General features: G+C 36.5%; 1 protein-coding gene across 2 annotated transcripts in view; it reads left to right on the top strand.

Moving 5' to 3' along the window:
• The window catches only part of LOC122556631 (protein FAM13B-like), a 113,940-nt gene extending 100,447 nt beyond the window's left edge, over window positions 1-13,493 (top strand). For both annotated transcript variants that reach the window (XM_043703563.1, XM_043703564.1), the window contains 5 exons: window positions 765-860; window positions 5,688-5,771; window positions 6,821-7,011; window positions 10,852-10,953; window positions 11,453-13,493. In XM_043703563.1, coding sequence (XP_043559498.1) covers window positions 765-860; window positions 5,688-5,771; window positions 6,821-7,011; window positions 10,852-10,953; window positions 11,453-11,576 — 597 coding nt within the window. In that variant the 3' untranslated portion in view covers window positions 11,577-13,493. The remainder of the gene's footprint in view (window positions 1-764; window positions 861-5,687; window positions 5,772-6,820; window positions 7,012-10,851; window positions 10,954-11,452) is intronic.
• The last annotated feature ends 839 nt before the right edge of the window (window positions 13,494-14,332 follow it).

Below are 14,332 nucleotides of genomic sequence, written 5' to 3'. Positions count from 1 at the left end.
CCTCTCCTCCCTGACCTATCACCTTCATCTCCTCCCCCACTGACCTATTGTACTCTATGCTACTCTATCCCCACCCCCACCCTCCTCTAGCTGATCTCTCCACGCTTCAGGCTTTCTGCCTTTATTCCTGATGAAGGGCTTTTGCCCGAAACGTCGATTTCGAAGCTCCTCGGATGCTGCCTGAATTGCTGTGCTCTTCCAGCACCACTGATCCAGAATCCACTAATGAGTGTTCATATTGATGTTTGTTCATGCGTGGCAAGTATTTATATTTTTAATCTGTTAATCCATAAAAATGACTCAGAATTTTGTGTGATGTACAATTATTACCTTTGAAGAGTGGAAGAGGAAGCATCTTAACATTGACTAATACTGACAAATTACAATTAAAAACTTTGGAAGTCAGTCCTCACTTTTTTTTTTAAAAATGTGATCCTGGAAGCATCAAAGATTCCCAAAGTGAAGGTAAAATGGTTTGTAAGTATTTTCTGGAAGTCAAAATCAGGAATTATTGATAGGAGGTAATAGTCTAAAGTTACAAGTAAATGGAGAAAGCCATAAAACAAATCTGTTTTTTTAAACTGTAACGTCAATGTAATAACTCATTATTCCATGCATTAATTTTTTTGATGGAGACATTGAGACAATAAAACTATTTATAAAAGCAGTTCTGTCAATAATTATCCTGTAAGAGAATACATTAATGTCCAATTTGCTATCCTGCTTAGCACTCCATAATTAATGTAACCTGACTAATTTTCCAGGTAACAAGGGAAGAAAAGCAGCTAGTGAAACCATTATATGATCGATATCGCCTTGTGAAACAGATGTTGGCCAAAGCAAGTGCAACACCAGTTATTGTAAGTGTGAAGCTCCCACAAAGTAATCAAATTAACACAATTTTGCATTTTATACAGTTCCTTTAACACAATAATATATCTCCTGGCACGTCATTGCTGCGTAGTCAAACAAAATTTGACAGATGAGCCAGAGAAGAAGACTTCAATATAAGTGACCAAATACTTGTTCAAAGAAGTAGACTTTAAAGTGTCTTAAAGGATGTAAATGAGGCAAGAAAGGACTTCCAGAGATTGAGGTATAGACAATGGAGGCATGGTTGTCAGTGCTGGGATGAAAGCAGTGGACAGCAGACCACAGTTGCAGGATTACCAGGCTTGGAGATGTAAAGATGGAGGGGGTTGCAAGGAGGGATGGAAAAAGGTTTTACTATGGATTTGATTGCAAAGATGAAAACTTTAATATGAATATGTTCAGTGCTCGAGACAGAGTGATGCTTGAGTTCAAGGATGATGGGTCACTGGGATATGGTGACTGATGAGATAGGTAGCTAGAAATTTGGGTATATTGACGTTCACAAAGTGCAAGAGGTGGGACCACATGTGAGGACAATAATGGAATGGTCTTGTGTAGAGGTAGCAAATGTGTGAGTGATGGTTTTGGCAGTAGATGGACTGAGATAATGAAAGCCATAAGTGATGGTGGATTTGGAAGTAGCCAATCTGTTAATAATGGTGGAATTATACAATCTGAAGGTTGGTTTGGCATCTGGTAGGAGATTGAAGCAAATCCTATAACTGGCTCTGTGACTGATTGTTGAGCTGAAAAGGACTTGGACTTATGCATCTTCCTTTGCAATACTAGCTCTACCTCACATCCAACACATTCCATCCTTCCAGTACACTGCCTCAATGTTTTTAGATCATCTGACCTACATACAGACCCAGATGAGTTCCAATTAAAAATCTGTCCCTGCCGTAAGACCTTGCACCGTTTCAGATTGATGTTAACATGCACTGGAAGAATGGAATGTGTTGGATGTGAGGTAGAGCTAGTATTGCAAAGGAAGATGCATAAGTCCAAGTCCTTTTCAGCCCAACAGTCAACCGCACAGCCAGTTTTCGGATTTGCTTCCAGTGTCCTAGGCCTTTCTCACAAACTGATAACGGCAACATTATAGCCTTTGTTTTTGAACTCATTCCAAATTTGGTTGTAGTATTCTCGTGCTTTTTGTTTCAACTGTATCTCTGTCACAAGATTATCTCACTCTGGTTAGAAAGGAAAGCTGATTGTCAGCAGATTGTAGTCTGCAAATATAGTTTTTCTTGTGGTTGCTTGAGATGGTACAGAATTGCAAATTTGATTAGCTTCACAGTTACACATCAATCTTTGAGGAAGCAAAGGCAGCTTTATCACACATTTGGCATTGTTCAGTGCAGTTTTATTTTGCTAGTATTCTTGTAAATGAGGGAGTGCCACTAGCTCATGACGTCTTACAAAAGTGTGGTCATGGGCAACTGCTTTGTGACTGAAATATTCCTTTATAATTGATTCTTCTGACATCAAACATATTTACTTACAGCTGGCTTCAGCAGTATGCACAGTTAACCGTCTCTATTAAATGTGAACTATTGAAAGTGCAAATGATTGGATGTCCAATTTGTTTTAGATGAACGGAAAGGAATAGGATTACTTTTCTTTTCAGTGGCCAGTATTGATGCAGAAATTTGTCTGCTTTGTTTGTACTTCTAGCTTTACACATGAGTTTCTTCTTTGCACCTTGGGAATCTAGGCACTGGAACATTCAATTGTTATAAATCCAAAGGGTGCACTTGCAAGTCGATAGTTTTCAGTGGTTCAGGCTCCTTCTCTTGCAAATGTTGAGTAAAATTGTTCAGGATTTCAAGTCAGACAGAACTAATGGCTTTAAACTTTTAATGGATCAGGTTTTTTCTTCTCAGCTCTTCGTAAATCCAATACCTTAAGAGATTTCAGTAGTCTGCACTATAGATGCTATATCTATGAAGACAGACAACCATTTCTTTTTTGCTTCCCCCTCAATCCTTCCTATTCTTCCTGGCAAATCTAGGATACGGTATAACTGCAAGAACTTGTTAGCCATCTGGTCTGTGTTATGATTCCCATGGAGACCATTAACCTTTAAAAGAAAGGAATCTCCAAACAATCCTGGCAGCAGGATTTAATTTGCCAGACTTCACTTTTTAACACAGTTACTGTAACATTCAAATTCAAAATCAAGATAAAACTAAGCATGCATTACCAGGCAAGTCACACTTCAATAGGAACGTAGAAGTTGCTAGGGCTCCTTGATAGCATACTTTGTCAAGTTTCCTTGACATCAAGGGCAACATTTAATCAAGTCTGATATCAGGAGGTTGTGCAAGTTGGGCAAAATTCTCTGCTGTATGCAATCCTACTTAGCACTAAGTAAGATGGTTATAGTGGTTGGAGGTCAATTATCCAGGACATTACTGCAGGAGTTCTTCAGGCAAATATTTTAGTCCTGACCAACTACTTCATAGATGTTCTTTCCTGTATCAAGGTCTGATGTGGAAAGTGTGCATTCATCAGGGAACATTGTTCAGTGTTGCTTGCTAAAGTAGCCATTGTCCAGATGCAGCAAGATCGAGACAACATCCAGGTCAATAATGTTTTATACCACACAAATGCCAAGCAAGGTTCCTCAAATAAGAGAGAATGTAATAATTTTTTTCTTTGAAATTCAGTGCTGAATTCCCTCCTACCTATAATCCAGGGTAGGTGGGGAATTACCATTTTGACCAGGAACTGAACTGGACTAGCCATATAAATACTGTAGCTATAAGACCCAAATTACAGACTGGAAATTCTGGAAACTAGTAACTGACCACATGTCTCCCAATGTCTGTTCACCATCCACAAAACAATAAAATGCTCTCCTCATAATTGCTCCAACAGATCTCAAGAAACTCAACACCATCCATGGCAAAGCAGCCTGCATGATTGGCACTCACTTACCACCTTAACATCAGTCCTGTCACTGCCACCACACCATAGTATTTGTGCACACCATCTAAAGGTGCATTGCAACAAAGCTCCTTTGGCATATTTTAAATCCATGACGACTACCATCTTGAAATATGTGAGCAAAAAATGCAGGGAATTACCACCAGTTGCAAGTTCTTCTCCAAGTCATAAACCATCCTGACTTGGAACTACCTTGCTGTTACTTCACTGTTGCTGGTTCAAACTCTTAGAATCCTCCATAACAGCTCTGTGGATGTACATGCAAGTGGACTTTAGTGGTTCATGAAGGTAGCTTGTCACCATCTTCAGGTCAATTTGCGTGAGTTGGGTGGAGTGAATAAATGCTGGTCTAGCCAGCAACATTCACATCCCAGAAACAAATTTAATAACTCATCCGAAATAATTGATATGACAAAACAATTATTCTCAAGTTTTCAGCATTGCCCCAGGACAGATGTAGCAGCATTTGTTGTCTCCGTCTTTCAAAGTGTACATCCAGAGAATGGCATCCTTCATTACTTCCACTCATTGGATTTGGCCCTCACATCACTTTAACTGATGGATTTATTCTGTGGAGGTCCCCAACTGTGGTTAATACTGACTGCAAAGTCTGTCCACCTTGGATCGGTGCTGATGGCATTTTTTTGAGTTGCTTTTCTCCCAAGCAATCAACAACACTGGTTTCTCTGTCTCCTGATTCAAAAGCTCCACTCTTTAGAATGCTTAAGCTATTTGCACTGCTTTTAGGTATCAGTCCCTTTTAACCTGTTTGCACATTGTTTCATGAAGTGCTCCAGGGATTTGCTCACTGTTGAACTGCAACTGACCTTTTATAGAGCTCTGCTTGCTTCTCCTGAGCACAAGGAATTTTGTCTATGTTCTGCAACGCAATACAGACTGAAATCCGTCACCTCCAATTCGATCTTTTTCTTGCCCTTTTATTCTCAAACAACTAACTTCAGTGAAGACTTGACTCTTTTTCTGAGAAGTTTAGTTTCACTTGTGGTGAAAGGGATATGTCATATACAAGCCTTTTAAAACTGCAGGTTTCCATACACCATCTCAATTAAATTAATAATCAGTTGCCCAAAAGAAAGAAAAGACAGTAAAGACTAGAAAAGTAAATAGCAAGCTATTATTGTAAAGGAATCAAGAATGTTAGCTGAGAAAGGAACATTTGTTTTACTCCTAAACAAGATCAGCAGCAGTGTATAAAGCCAATAAAACTAGGTTGGATGTGTAGCGCAATGCATTTCAAACAAGTAAGAAAATTGTATAATACAGTAGTACAAGCACAATAATTATCTCTATTTTCAGTGATAACTTTCCAGCAGTGACTGAAAGATACCCTATCTCTATTCCTCCAATCCTTATGTGTTACACAGAGTGACAATGCTGTCATTTTAAAAAGGTTATTTTGTTCTGGGTTTTTATTTTGAAGAGATGCCGAAGTGGCTATGGGAGATGACCTAAGTCAACAATCAGAGGAGATCTTTAGGTTTTTAAAACTGTTGAAACAATGGAAAGGTAGTGGCCAGTTCTCTCAGATCAGGTTTTCTCAATGTCTTGTGAATCAATTTTCCTCCATTCTGGAATTGGTAATCTGACATTTTGTATTAATTAGAGATCTGCAGGAATAAAAGCAGTTTGAATTCTTGTCACCTTTACTTACAGCTTCGTAACATACAATTTCTGAACACATGATTCATTAAGTTTTGGAGATGTTATCAAAGTCAAGTGGAATCAGTTTTCTGAATTATAATCTCAAAATGACAAGGAGAGAACTGCCACTAGGTCCATTCTTACTATCGAGTCTTCAACAAGGCAGGATAACAATGATCTTTTTCACCAATTTCTTCCAGGGCTCTCCATCAACCAAACGCCGTGGCCAGACATTACAGCCAATCATTGAAGGTGAAACGGCTCACTTCTTTGAAGAAGTAAAAGTAAGGTTTCATTTGTATTTCTAATATTTCAAGCTACTTTTGGTTGAGTGGCAGTTTATGAAATTTCATTGAACATTTTATTGTTAGTTCTATAATACCTATTAAAGTTCAGTTTAAAAGTGTTTGAAGAAACAATTATATACCAAGTTACGAAAATAAATTACATGTTTGCTATTTAATTCTTGTTTAGAAATACTGCTAGTTGGTGTAACTAGTAGTTGAATTGGAGGTTGTTAATAAACTGTAAATGCAGTATGGTGTAATACTAAATGAGAAACAGATTATTCACAGTAGTGCTTTCATGTCTGGTATATATAATACAACAAAAATGACTGAGATGTATGCTTTTGCCAGAAATTTCTTCTATTCTAGGCCTCGACATCTGTAATATTCTGTGGAGAACAGCACAGGTGTTACTTGAGGCTGAAGTCAGAACCTCAACTGACCAGGTGTTTCCAAACAAAAGAACATAAATCCAGTAGTAGCTGTTATTCCATGTGATGCTTACTCATGGCTCCAAATGTGTCAAATACTTGTCCTGTCAGTTAAATGCTTTTGTTTTGGCATTTCTTAGTGGTTGATGTGATCTTGAATCAATCATTTCTTTCAGGCAGACTACCAAACTGAAAGAATTGGAATTTGGTTTCTGAAATCTTGGGAATAAAAGTTATTCTATGTTTGTTCTTTCTTTCCCACCTCTCCACCATCACCCACTGCCCAGCTGAACAAAAGAACACAAATTCATTTTATCGTGGAAGGAGTTGTTAAAAGGAAGTTGCTGCTCACTTGCTTTGACCAATTAACTTGCATTGTTATTTACAGGAGCTCATTGATTATTATCATATATTGCTCATCATTACAGGAGCAGTGTAGCAAAAAGATTGATTTTGTGGCTTATTGCTATCCTTGTTATTATCTTAGTCATGAAATAAATGTGTTATGTGACTGACCTAAATCTTTAGAAATTTAATATGAATTTAACAGTATTTTATTCATGGACATTGATCATACAGTACAGGCTTGCAGCTTTCTTTGTTTTTGTTTTTTAGGAAGAGGAGGAGGATGAGGATGACTGTAATGTAACAGCAGACTTCACCCTTACCCTAAGGCCAGACTTACATGCTCGGAACTTTTTAGATCAGTTGGATAATGATCACAATACAATTGCATCAACTGTAAAAGAGACTTCAGTAAGGCTGAGTCTTGACTTAGGGGTATCAAGCATGCATGCTGCATCAATGTAAGTATAATGATTGAAATATTTGAGCATCAAGTCTTTTTTTGTCTTTAGTTGTTGAGAGAGGAGAGAATGAATTAGTCTTGCACCAAAAGTCTTAATGAGAAAGAAACATTCTTCTGAATTTAAATGTAATTTTTCTGTGGTCCTCTAGGCAAATTGACTGATTTACTAATACACATTATTGTTGATTCAAAATAAAAGCACCATCTTAATTCATGCCGAATTTTCTTTTGTACTATTTTAATTAAATGGATGCAGTCTAGAACTCTATTCCGTTCATAAGTATCTTTAAAGCATTGCTCATGAACCTTTTAAAGAGTTATGAACTGTAATATCTTGGTGTCTCTCTCATCAGTTGTTTCAGATTTGTGACCCTGTAGTGCCATTTTTCTTAGTATTAGCCCTGCCCATGTGTATTTATTCAACTTTCCTAAAGTTGAGTACCGTTTGCCAAGTGTGGGCCCATATTCAGTCCATACCTATATCTACTTGAATTCGTTTTATCTCTTCCAGTCCTAACACTCTTAATATTCTATTTTTTTTATCCTGGGTGGGTTGCAAAGTTTTCTGAGTTGTTTTTCTCTGTATGGATAGCCTAGGTTTTAAAAGTCCAGAACTGAACTTGCTCATCTCATTGTTTAATAATTTGCTTCCACCTCTACTACTGCTTCTGATGTTTGTATTCATGGTTTTATCACCTTTTCACATGGGTTTAATTCACACTGGCCTCCCTCCATACGCTCCATAAATTTATTAAACGTTTAGATGTTGTATATTATTCCGCAAATAACAAATTTGACTTTATTGATCTATAATAGTTGACTGTTTTCAAAGCATTGAATTTCTCAGTTACGTTTTCATGATCTTGTCCCACCCTGATTCTAAACCCACATTACTTACAAGCATGTCATTCCTCTGCCTACAGTCTCTTTATCAGTGGTGCTAGAGCGCCACTATTTGCATGCGAATGTAATTACAATGTGATATGATCACAAAGACCATCGTTGTTATAAATGCTGAAATAAATATTTATTATAAACTCGACCAACAAGTGTGACTAAAACATAGAAATAAAATTGTGTGGGAAGTCTGTGTCGATTGAAGGTCTTCAGTATGATTTGATCCTTACATTTGCTCTAGATAGTGCACATTTCATGCTTGTTCCATTTGTCCCTTCATTGCACTCACTGTTGTTGCCAGAAAGAGAAACAAAGTTGTTATGGTGTTATGTCTGATACGTAATTTAATCTGGTTTCCTATCCAATTTCAATTTTGAAAACTAACATTTTAAACCACTAATACTTAATAATCCAAAAATAAATGTGTCTGAGAGGGAGGGTGCCAAGGCCAGAAGTTTCATTTTATACATTCTGTGACCTTCCTGTGGACTTGATGTGCTGTTTTTGTGTGTTTGTACACCAGATGATTTGAGTATCATTACTTGAAACTGAGATTGAATTCAAATTATTAGAGGGCTGTCTCCGTTTTAGCAGTATTTGGCAAGCTGTTTATGGAAAATGATTAAACATGCCCAATTATCTACTGTGTTTATAATCATTTTCATTTTACATTCTGTGCTTTTACACTGCCATTGTCAAGGTTATGCTCCATTTGCTGCTGAAATTAATTAAGCATATTTTAATCCTGTGGAATACTCCAAGACTCTTGCAGTCCCTTATTCCAATTGAAAAATGGTAATTTCTATTTTGAATAATAAATCCTCAAATGATCATTGAATGAAGTTCTTAGAGTAATTTTATCTTATCACCTATATAAGTAAAATTAATGTATTGGACTGGATTTTCTGAGAAATGGCAATCACCAATTGCTAGTGCATTCCAACTTTTTACTGTTAAAATAGAGCTCTGCCATTCTGGCAGGTGATTCTGATCATGGCTCCTTCAGAAAATGGAGTGTACTTTAAATCTAGCTATATCCTCCTAATGCAAAATAGTTGGGGTAAGGCAAACCCCGTAAACCATGTCCCCTATTCATGGCAGTAATTGCCAGAATCTGTGGGTTTTTTAAAAAAATTCCAGTAATGCAGCCAGTTTCACATCTCCTGTGAAAGATTAATTACATAAGACAGGTGCAAGGTTATGGTGCCACGTGGTAGTGCCAGATAAGTTGTGGAGTATTTAGGGGTAGATTGAAATGCATATCTGATACATTGGTAGAGGGGGTTCGTGGGCAAGTTGTAGTGGATCTGGCACAAAAGAGAGAATGTTGTCAGGGAAGTGAATCTGGGTGGTTAATCCAGAGATTAGTAAATGTTGGATCCCTGGGGAGATGTTCAGGTCCTGCAGGGGGAGGAGTGGTGGTGGTGTTGGTATTAAGTTCTGAATGCATTAATGGAGGTGGTAGGTTTTTGGGATCAACTTAGTTTTAACTCCAGGGTAATGATTAAGTATTTAATCTTCAAACTTATCCTGGGTAATTAACTTAACTGAAGCAGAATCGAAAAGTGTCTCATTTAAATGGATACTTTGGAGAGTTCAGGCACAGGGGAATTGCCCATCAGAATATTCAATTTCCTAGGAAATTTTCTAAATTTGCTACTTTGGGGATTCCACAGGGTCTTGTCATGCAACTCCCACCTACACTGCAGAAACGATATCTGACAATCAGAAAATTCAGGTCCTAGTTCATTCCACAGGAGCAGTGGACTACATTGAAACAGTGAAGCCAAAGGGATAGAGTTTCTACTCTACTTCTTGGCACAGTTCATGCAGTCGGTGCAAAGTTTGCAAGTTTTATGTTGAATTTAGTTCAACATAATTTATTTGCTTGTTTTAGAATATGTCATTCTTGAAGAGTGTCCTCCCCACAAAATGGGCACACTTCCACAATGAATCAATCATTAAGTTTCTGCTAATTTTACTCTTTTTTTGTTGCTTTAACCGCTAAAATTTAGACAGATTCTTCTGGTTGCAGGTATACATGCATAAGTTGAAAACATTTGAATGATTTTTCATAACTAAAAGAGTGATTGCTGATCTGTGGTCTATAGCGAAAATTATTCTCTATTTTTGGATCATGTTCAGTAATTTTAAAGTTTGATTACTCCAAGTGAACAAGATGCTAACTGCCATGCTTGCTTTTTGTGATTAAAAACTATTTTTGGCTGTATCAACTGAGCTGCACCAGAGTACAACTCAACATATCAATTTTTTAAGCCAATCTTTTTTTACAAATTACCCTGCTTGTATTTCACATTTGATTGTATGCAATAAGTTTGAGGGAAAATAAACACTGCTCAAAATGGCTGCAATTTTTGACACTGTCTGGATCACTAAATGCACTTAAAGTGGAGACTCAATGCCAATATTAATATGTAATTTTGTGTCTCTATCAAAAAATAAATGGATATGTATATGAACCAGGTATGTATTTTTAAATTAGATTACTTACAGTGTGGAAACAGGCCCTTCGGCCCAATAAGTCCACACCACCCCGTCGAAGTGCAACCCACCCATACCCCTACATCTACCCCTTACCTAACACTATGGGCAATTTAGCATGGCCAATTCACCTGACCTGCACATCTTTGGATTGTGGGAGGAAACCAGAGCACCCGGAGGAAACCCACGCAGACACGGGGAGAACGTGCAAACTCCACACAGTCAGTCGCCTGAGGCGGGAATTGAACCCGGGTCTCTGGCGCTGTGAGGCAGCAGTGCTAACCACTGTGCCACCGTGCCGCCCACATAGATTGTTTAATTTATTATTTGGGCGGCTGGCTGGCATATTCAGCTGTTATTGGTATTTGAGCATGTTTTTTCATATAGCTTCCTACAGTTAATTACATATTTTTAAGTTTATTGTTTTTGGTTGTTTTAGGCCAGAACTGCTTGAACAGCTATGGAAAGCAAGAGATGACAGAAAGAAATTACGTAAGACACTGCGTGAGTTTGAAGAAAAGTTCTATAAAAAAAATGGAAGGTTTGTTTGTGTTCTTTTTTTAATTGTAAGAACATGCATTGAGAAAAAGCTTTTTATTCACCCATTCACACCACCCCACCTTTTCTTTTGCTCTTGCTCTCACTCCCCACTACATGTTAACATTCTACACCTGATTGTAGCATAGCATGGCTTTGAATATGGTGGATAGTCCATGTATTGTATTAGCTCTCTCATCAGTGTTTTGGTTTTGAGTATAAAGTTTACAGTATAAAATGACTTTTAGCACACTAATTTGCACATGCCTTCGTTCACTTCAGTATGCAATGTAAATTTGGACCAGTCATACAGATAAAGTAAGATTTTATACATAAATTAGGTTGTTATCTGAATGAACATTTTAGAACGTTTTATAGCATGTATGTTAAGATAATTGGAATCGAGTTTAATTTATGAGCACAAATTGTAAATTAATTGTCACTAATAAATAAAATTGGAATGCGAGTTACAATTGAATCTCATATATGCTTGAATATTCTAGGAATGTACAGAAAGAAGATCGTACTCCAATGATTGAAGAGTACAGAGAATATAAACGCATAAAAGCCAGAGTCAGGCTTTTGGAAGTTCTTATTAGCAAGCAAGATACAGCAAAATCACTCTAAGTTGGTTTGATGTTGATCAGTACTACCTTAACCACGAGCAATGTGTTGAACACTTTATCAATGGAACTGGTGCTTACCTCTTTTGTAACATAACCCTTGCCTAAAGCCAATCCGTGCACTTACTCTGGTGCTTGTTACATGGTAATGAGCAAAGGGTATTGTTGTATCTCAAGATTGCTATGAACAGTAGATGGCTCCAGAGTAACTAAATCTGTACTGACTAATGCTTCGTCAGGTTGATACATCTTGTTCTGGAATTGACAGTAATAATATATTTACTGTGGGTACTTAAATGTTTTTTTGAATTATCTGTTCATGAAATAGTGTATAATACAGAATCATTTATCTATCCATTATCCATGAAGACTGATTACAAACTGCAGATTGATAGATTTATTTCATTTTCATCTGCGCTTGCTGTATTAAAAAGCTAGAAAACGCTTAATGTTTTTTCAGTTCCAGAACTAAATTTTCAGTTTGGATTTCAGTTTTCTAAAGGATTTGTCACAAAGTTGCTACTCTGTTCAGAGCAGAAAGGCAGAGTAGTGATTTTCAGTAGATTTCCTCTTAAACTATCAAAGTGGGCAGAGTCTGAGCCAGAAAGTTGAGGTATTACACCTATTACACTTGCTGTAGATAATAGATTGAAGTTGTTTGATACTGTAGTTTGCTGTCCACAATGGTACAGAAAGCACTAATATACAGTAAATGTTTAATAAATTGCTGTTACTTTTACTAAGTGTATTAACATTGAGATTTGTTCTGCAAAGTGAAATATTTGGCAGCATTTGATTAATGAATGTTTTAATGCAAAATACCTGCTTTCAGTATAACTTCCTGTGCCACTTTTTACTGATGAAAACTGCTCTACAGCAGAACAAAGTGTAAGGTTTATTGTGCAGTGATCTTGTTTTTCTTAAAGAAACACTTTTGGAAACAATATGACAACTTTTTGAGTCTCTTTGTCATTCAAAGAAATAAGATGGGTGTTGCTTTATAATGCTATTTGTAACTGTGATATCATTGCATGCATCTACTGTATCTGTGTAATTTAAACAGCTATGTTTTTTGCATGATTTTAATAAGTAGTACTTTCAAAACCTCAATGTAAACAGCACAAGGACCCTTTATTGAAAGCAGAAATTTAAGATTGACTACAATGGTGCATCTTGGAAAATATCTATTGAAAGATATTGTGTACATTTTTGTACATAATTGGGTTCTGTCTTTGTGTGACAAAAGAAACAGCAAAATGGTTAGGCACTGTAGTATGTTGAATATTCACTGTTGAAAAATTACAATATTACTGCATTTAAGTATGAAGACTTTAATAAATGCATGGTCTCAGCACTTTGAAGTGTTTTCTTGTGTGCATCTGTGTATGTGATATATTTTGATAGCAATGTATCATTTCCACACTTCAGTTTTAATCCGATATTTTTAAACCTGTTTTTAATCTGTATATTTCACAATGTTGAAATTTTTAAACCAGTTTTATCTATTCTTGCACAGTGATAACTTGCTTGATTCACAGTTAGAAATTGCTTAAGAATTTTAAGGATGAATTAAATTTTACTGGAGTATGTAGGGAAAAATGATCATAAGGCATTAACATTTAAAATTTGACCTCTGGAATAACATTCTGAAACGTTAGACATTTAAAGCGGTTTTTATTGCTTGGAATAAACAAATTTCATGTAACAAAACCCTGGATGGCAAGAACTTCATAATGTGCCATCGTTTTTGGCAACCTGGAACTTATGGTTTTGTGTTATGATGAACTGTGGAATTTACCACAGTGCATATTACATGTCAATTATTTATTTTGAAGTTTAATATATCAATTAGTTTTCCTAATCTGTTTGCTGTGTCATTTACTTTTACTTTTAATAAAGTGTTTCCCATGTTAGTCTGGCATTTACTTGAATGGAGTTGATTAGAAAACCATAGTGGTAGCTACACATCCAAATATAGCATATACTAGCAACGTTTGTCCTAATGGCAAACATATATTTTCAAGTTATGCTAATGTGTTTTGTGCATAGATCATAGACTGGATGTTACCATATTAATGAATGCTAGGTAATGCAGATTTCATTTTACTGGAAATGTTTTCTTTATTTGTTTAGTTCAGTTTGTTAGTAATTTCTCAACTAAGCAGCATGCACAAAGCATTCAACTAATCATCAGAAATTTCTAAAATGCAGTTTGCATAGCATATTTGTGGCTGAAATATGATACTTCAGAAGTGAAGTGCCGTAGTGTGATTTGGAATTTATTGACCTTGCACTAGTATCAAAATCTACAATCAGACCTGCATTTCGAGTTGCCCTGAACCATGTTTGTCTAACTAATCAATGTGCCAAATAAAATTTTTCCAGTGTGCATAGTGACTCATCATTTCTGCATTATCTATGCTGTACTCCACTTGGGAAAATAGGGATAGAGTGAGAAAGTAAAGTTGTTATAGAGATCCATCCATCATTATATTAAAGGGCCATGTAATGCACTCCTGTTCATTTTTGATACGACCTTAAACTAGAATTACCAGGTGAATAGGCACTGAAGGCAATTAAGTGGAGCCACAGAAAATGGGGGAGATACTAAATGAATATTTTGCATCAGTATTTACTGTGGAAAAGGATATGGAAGATATAGACTGTAGGGAAATAGATGGTGACATCTTGCAAAATGTCCAGATTACAGAGGAGGAAGTGCTGGATGTATTGAAACAGTTAAAGGTGGATAAATCCCCA

The sequence above is a fragment of the Chiloscyllium plagiosum genome, chromosome 14 (assembly GCF_004010195.1).
Source record: "Chiloscyllium plagiosum isolate BGI_BamShark_2017 chromosome 14, ASM401019v2, whole genome shotgun sequence".
Classification (NCBI taxonomy): domain Eukaryota; kingdom Metazoa; phylum Chordata; class Chondrichthyes; order Orectolobiformes; family Hemiscylliidae; genus Chiloscyllium; species Chiloscyllium plagiosum.
This window is presented reverse-complemented; position numbering and strand designations above follow the sequence as displayed.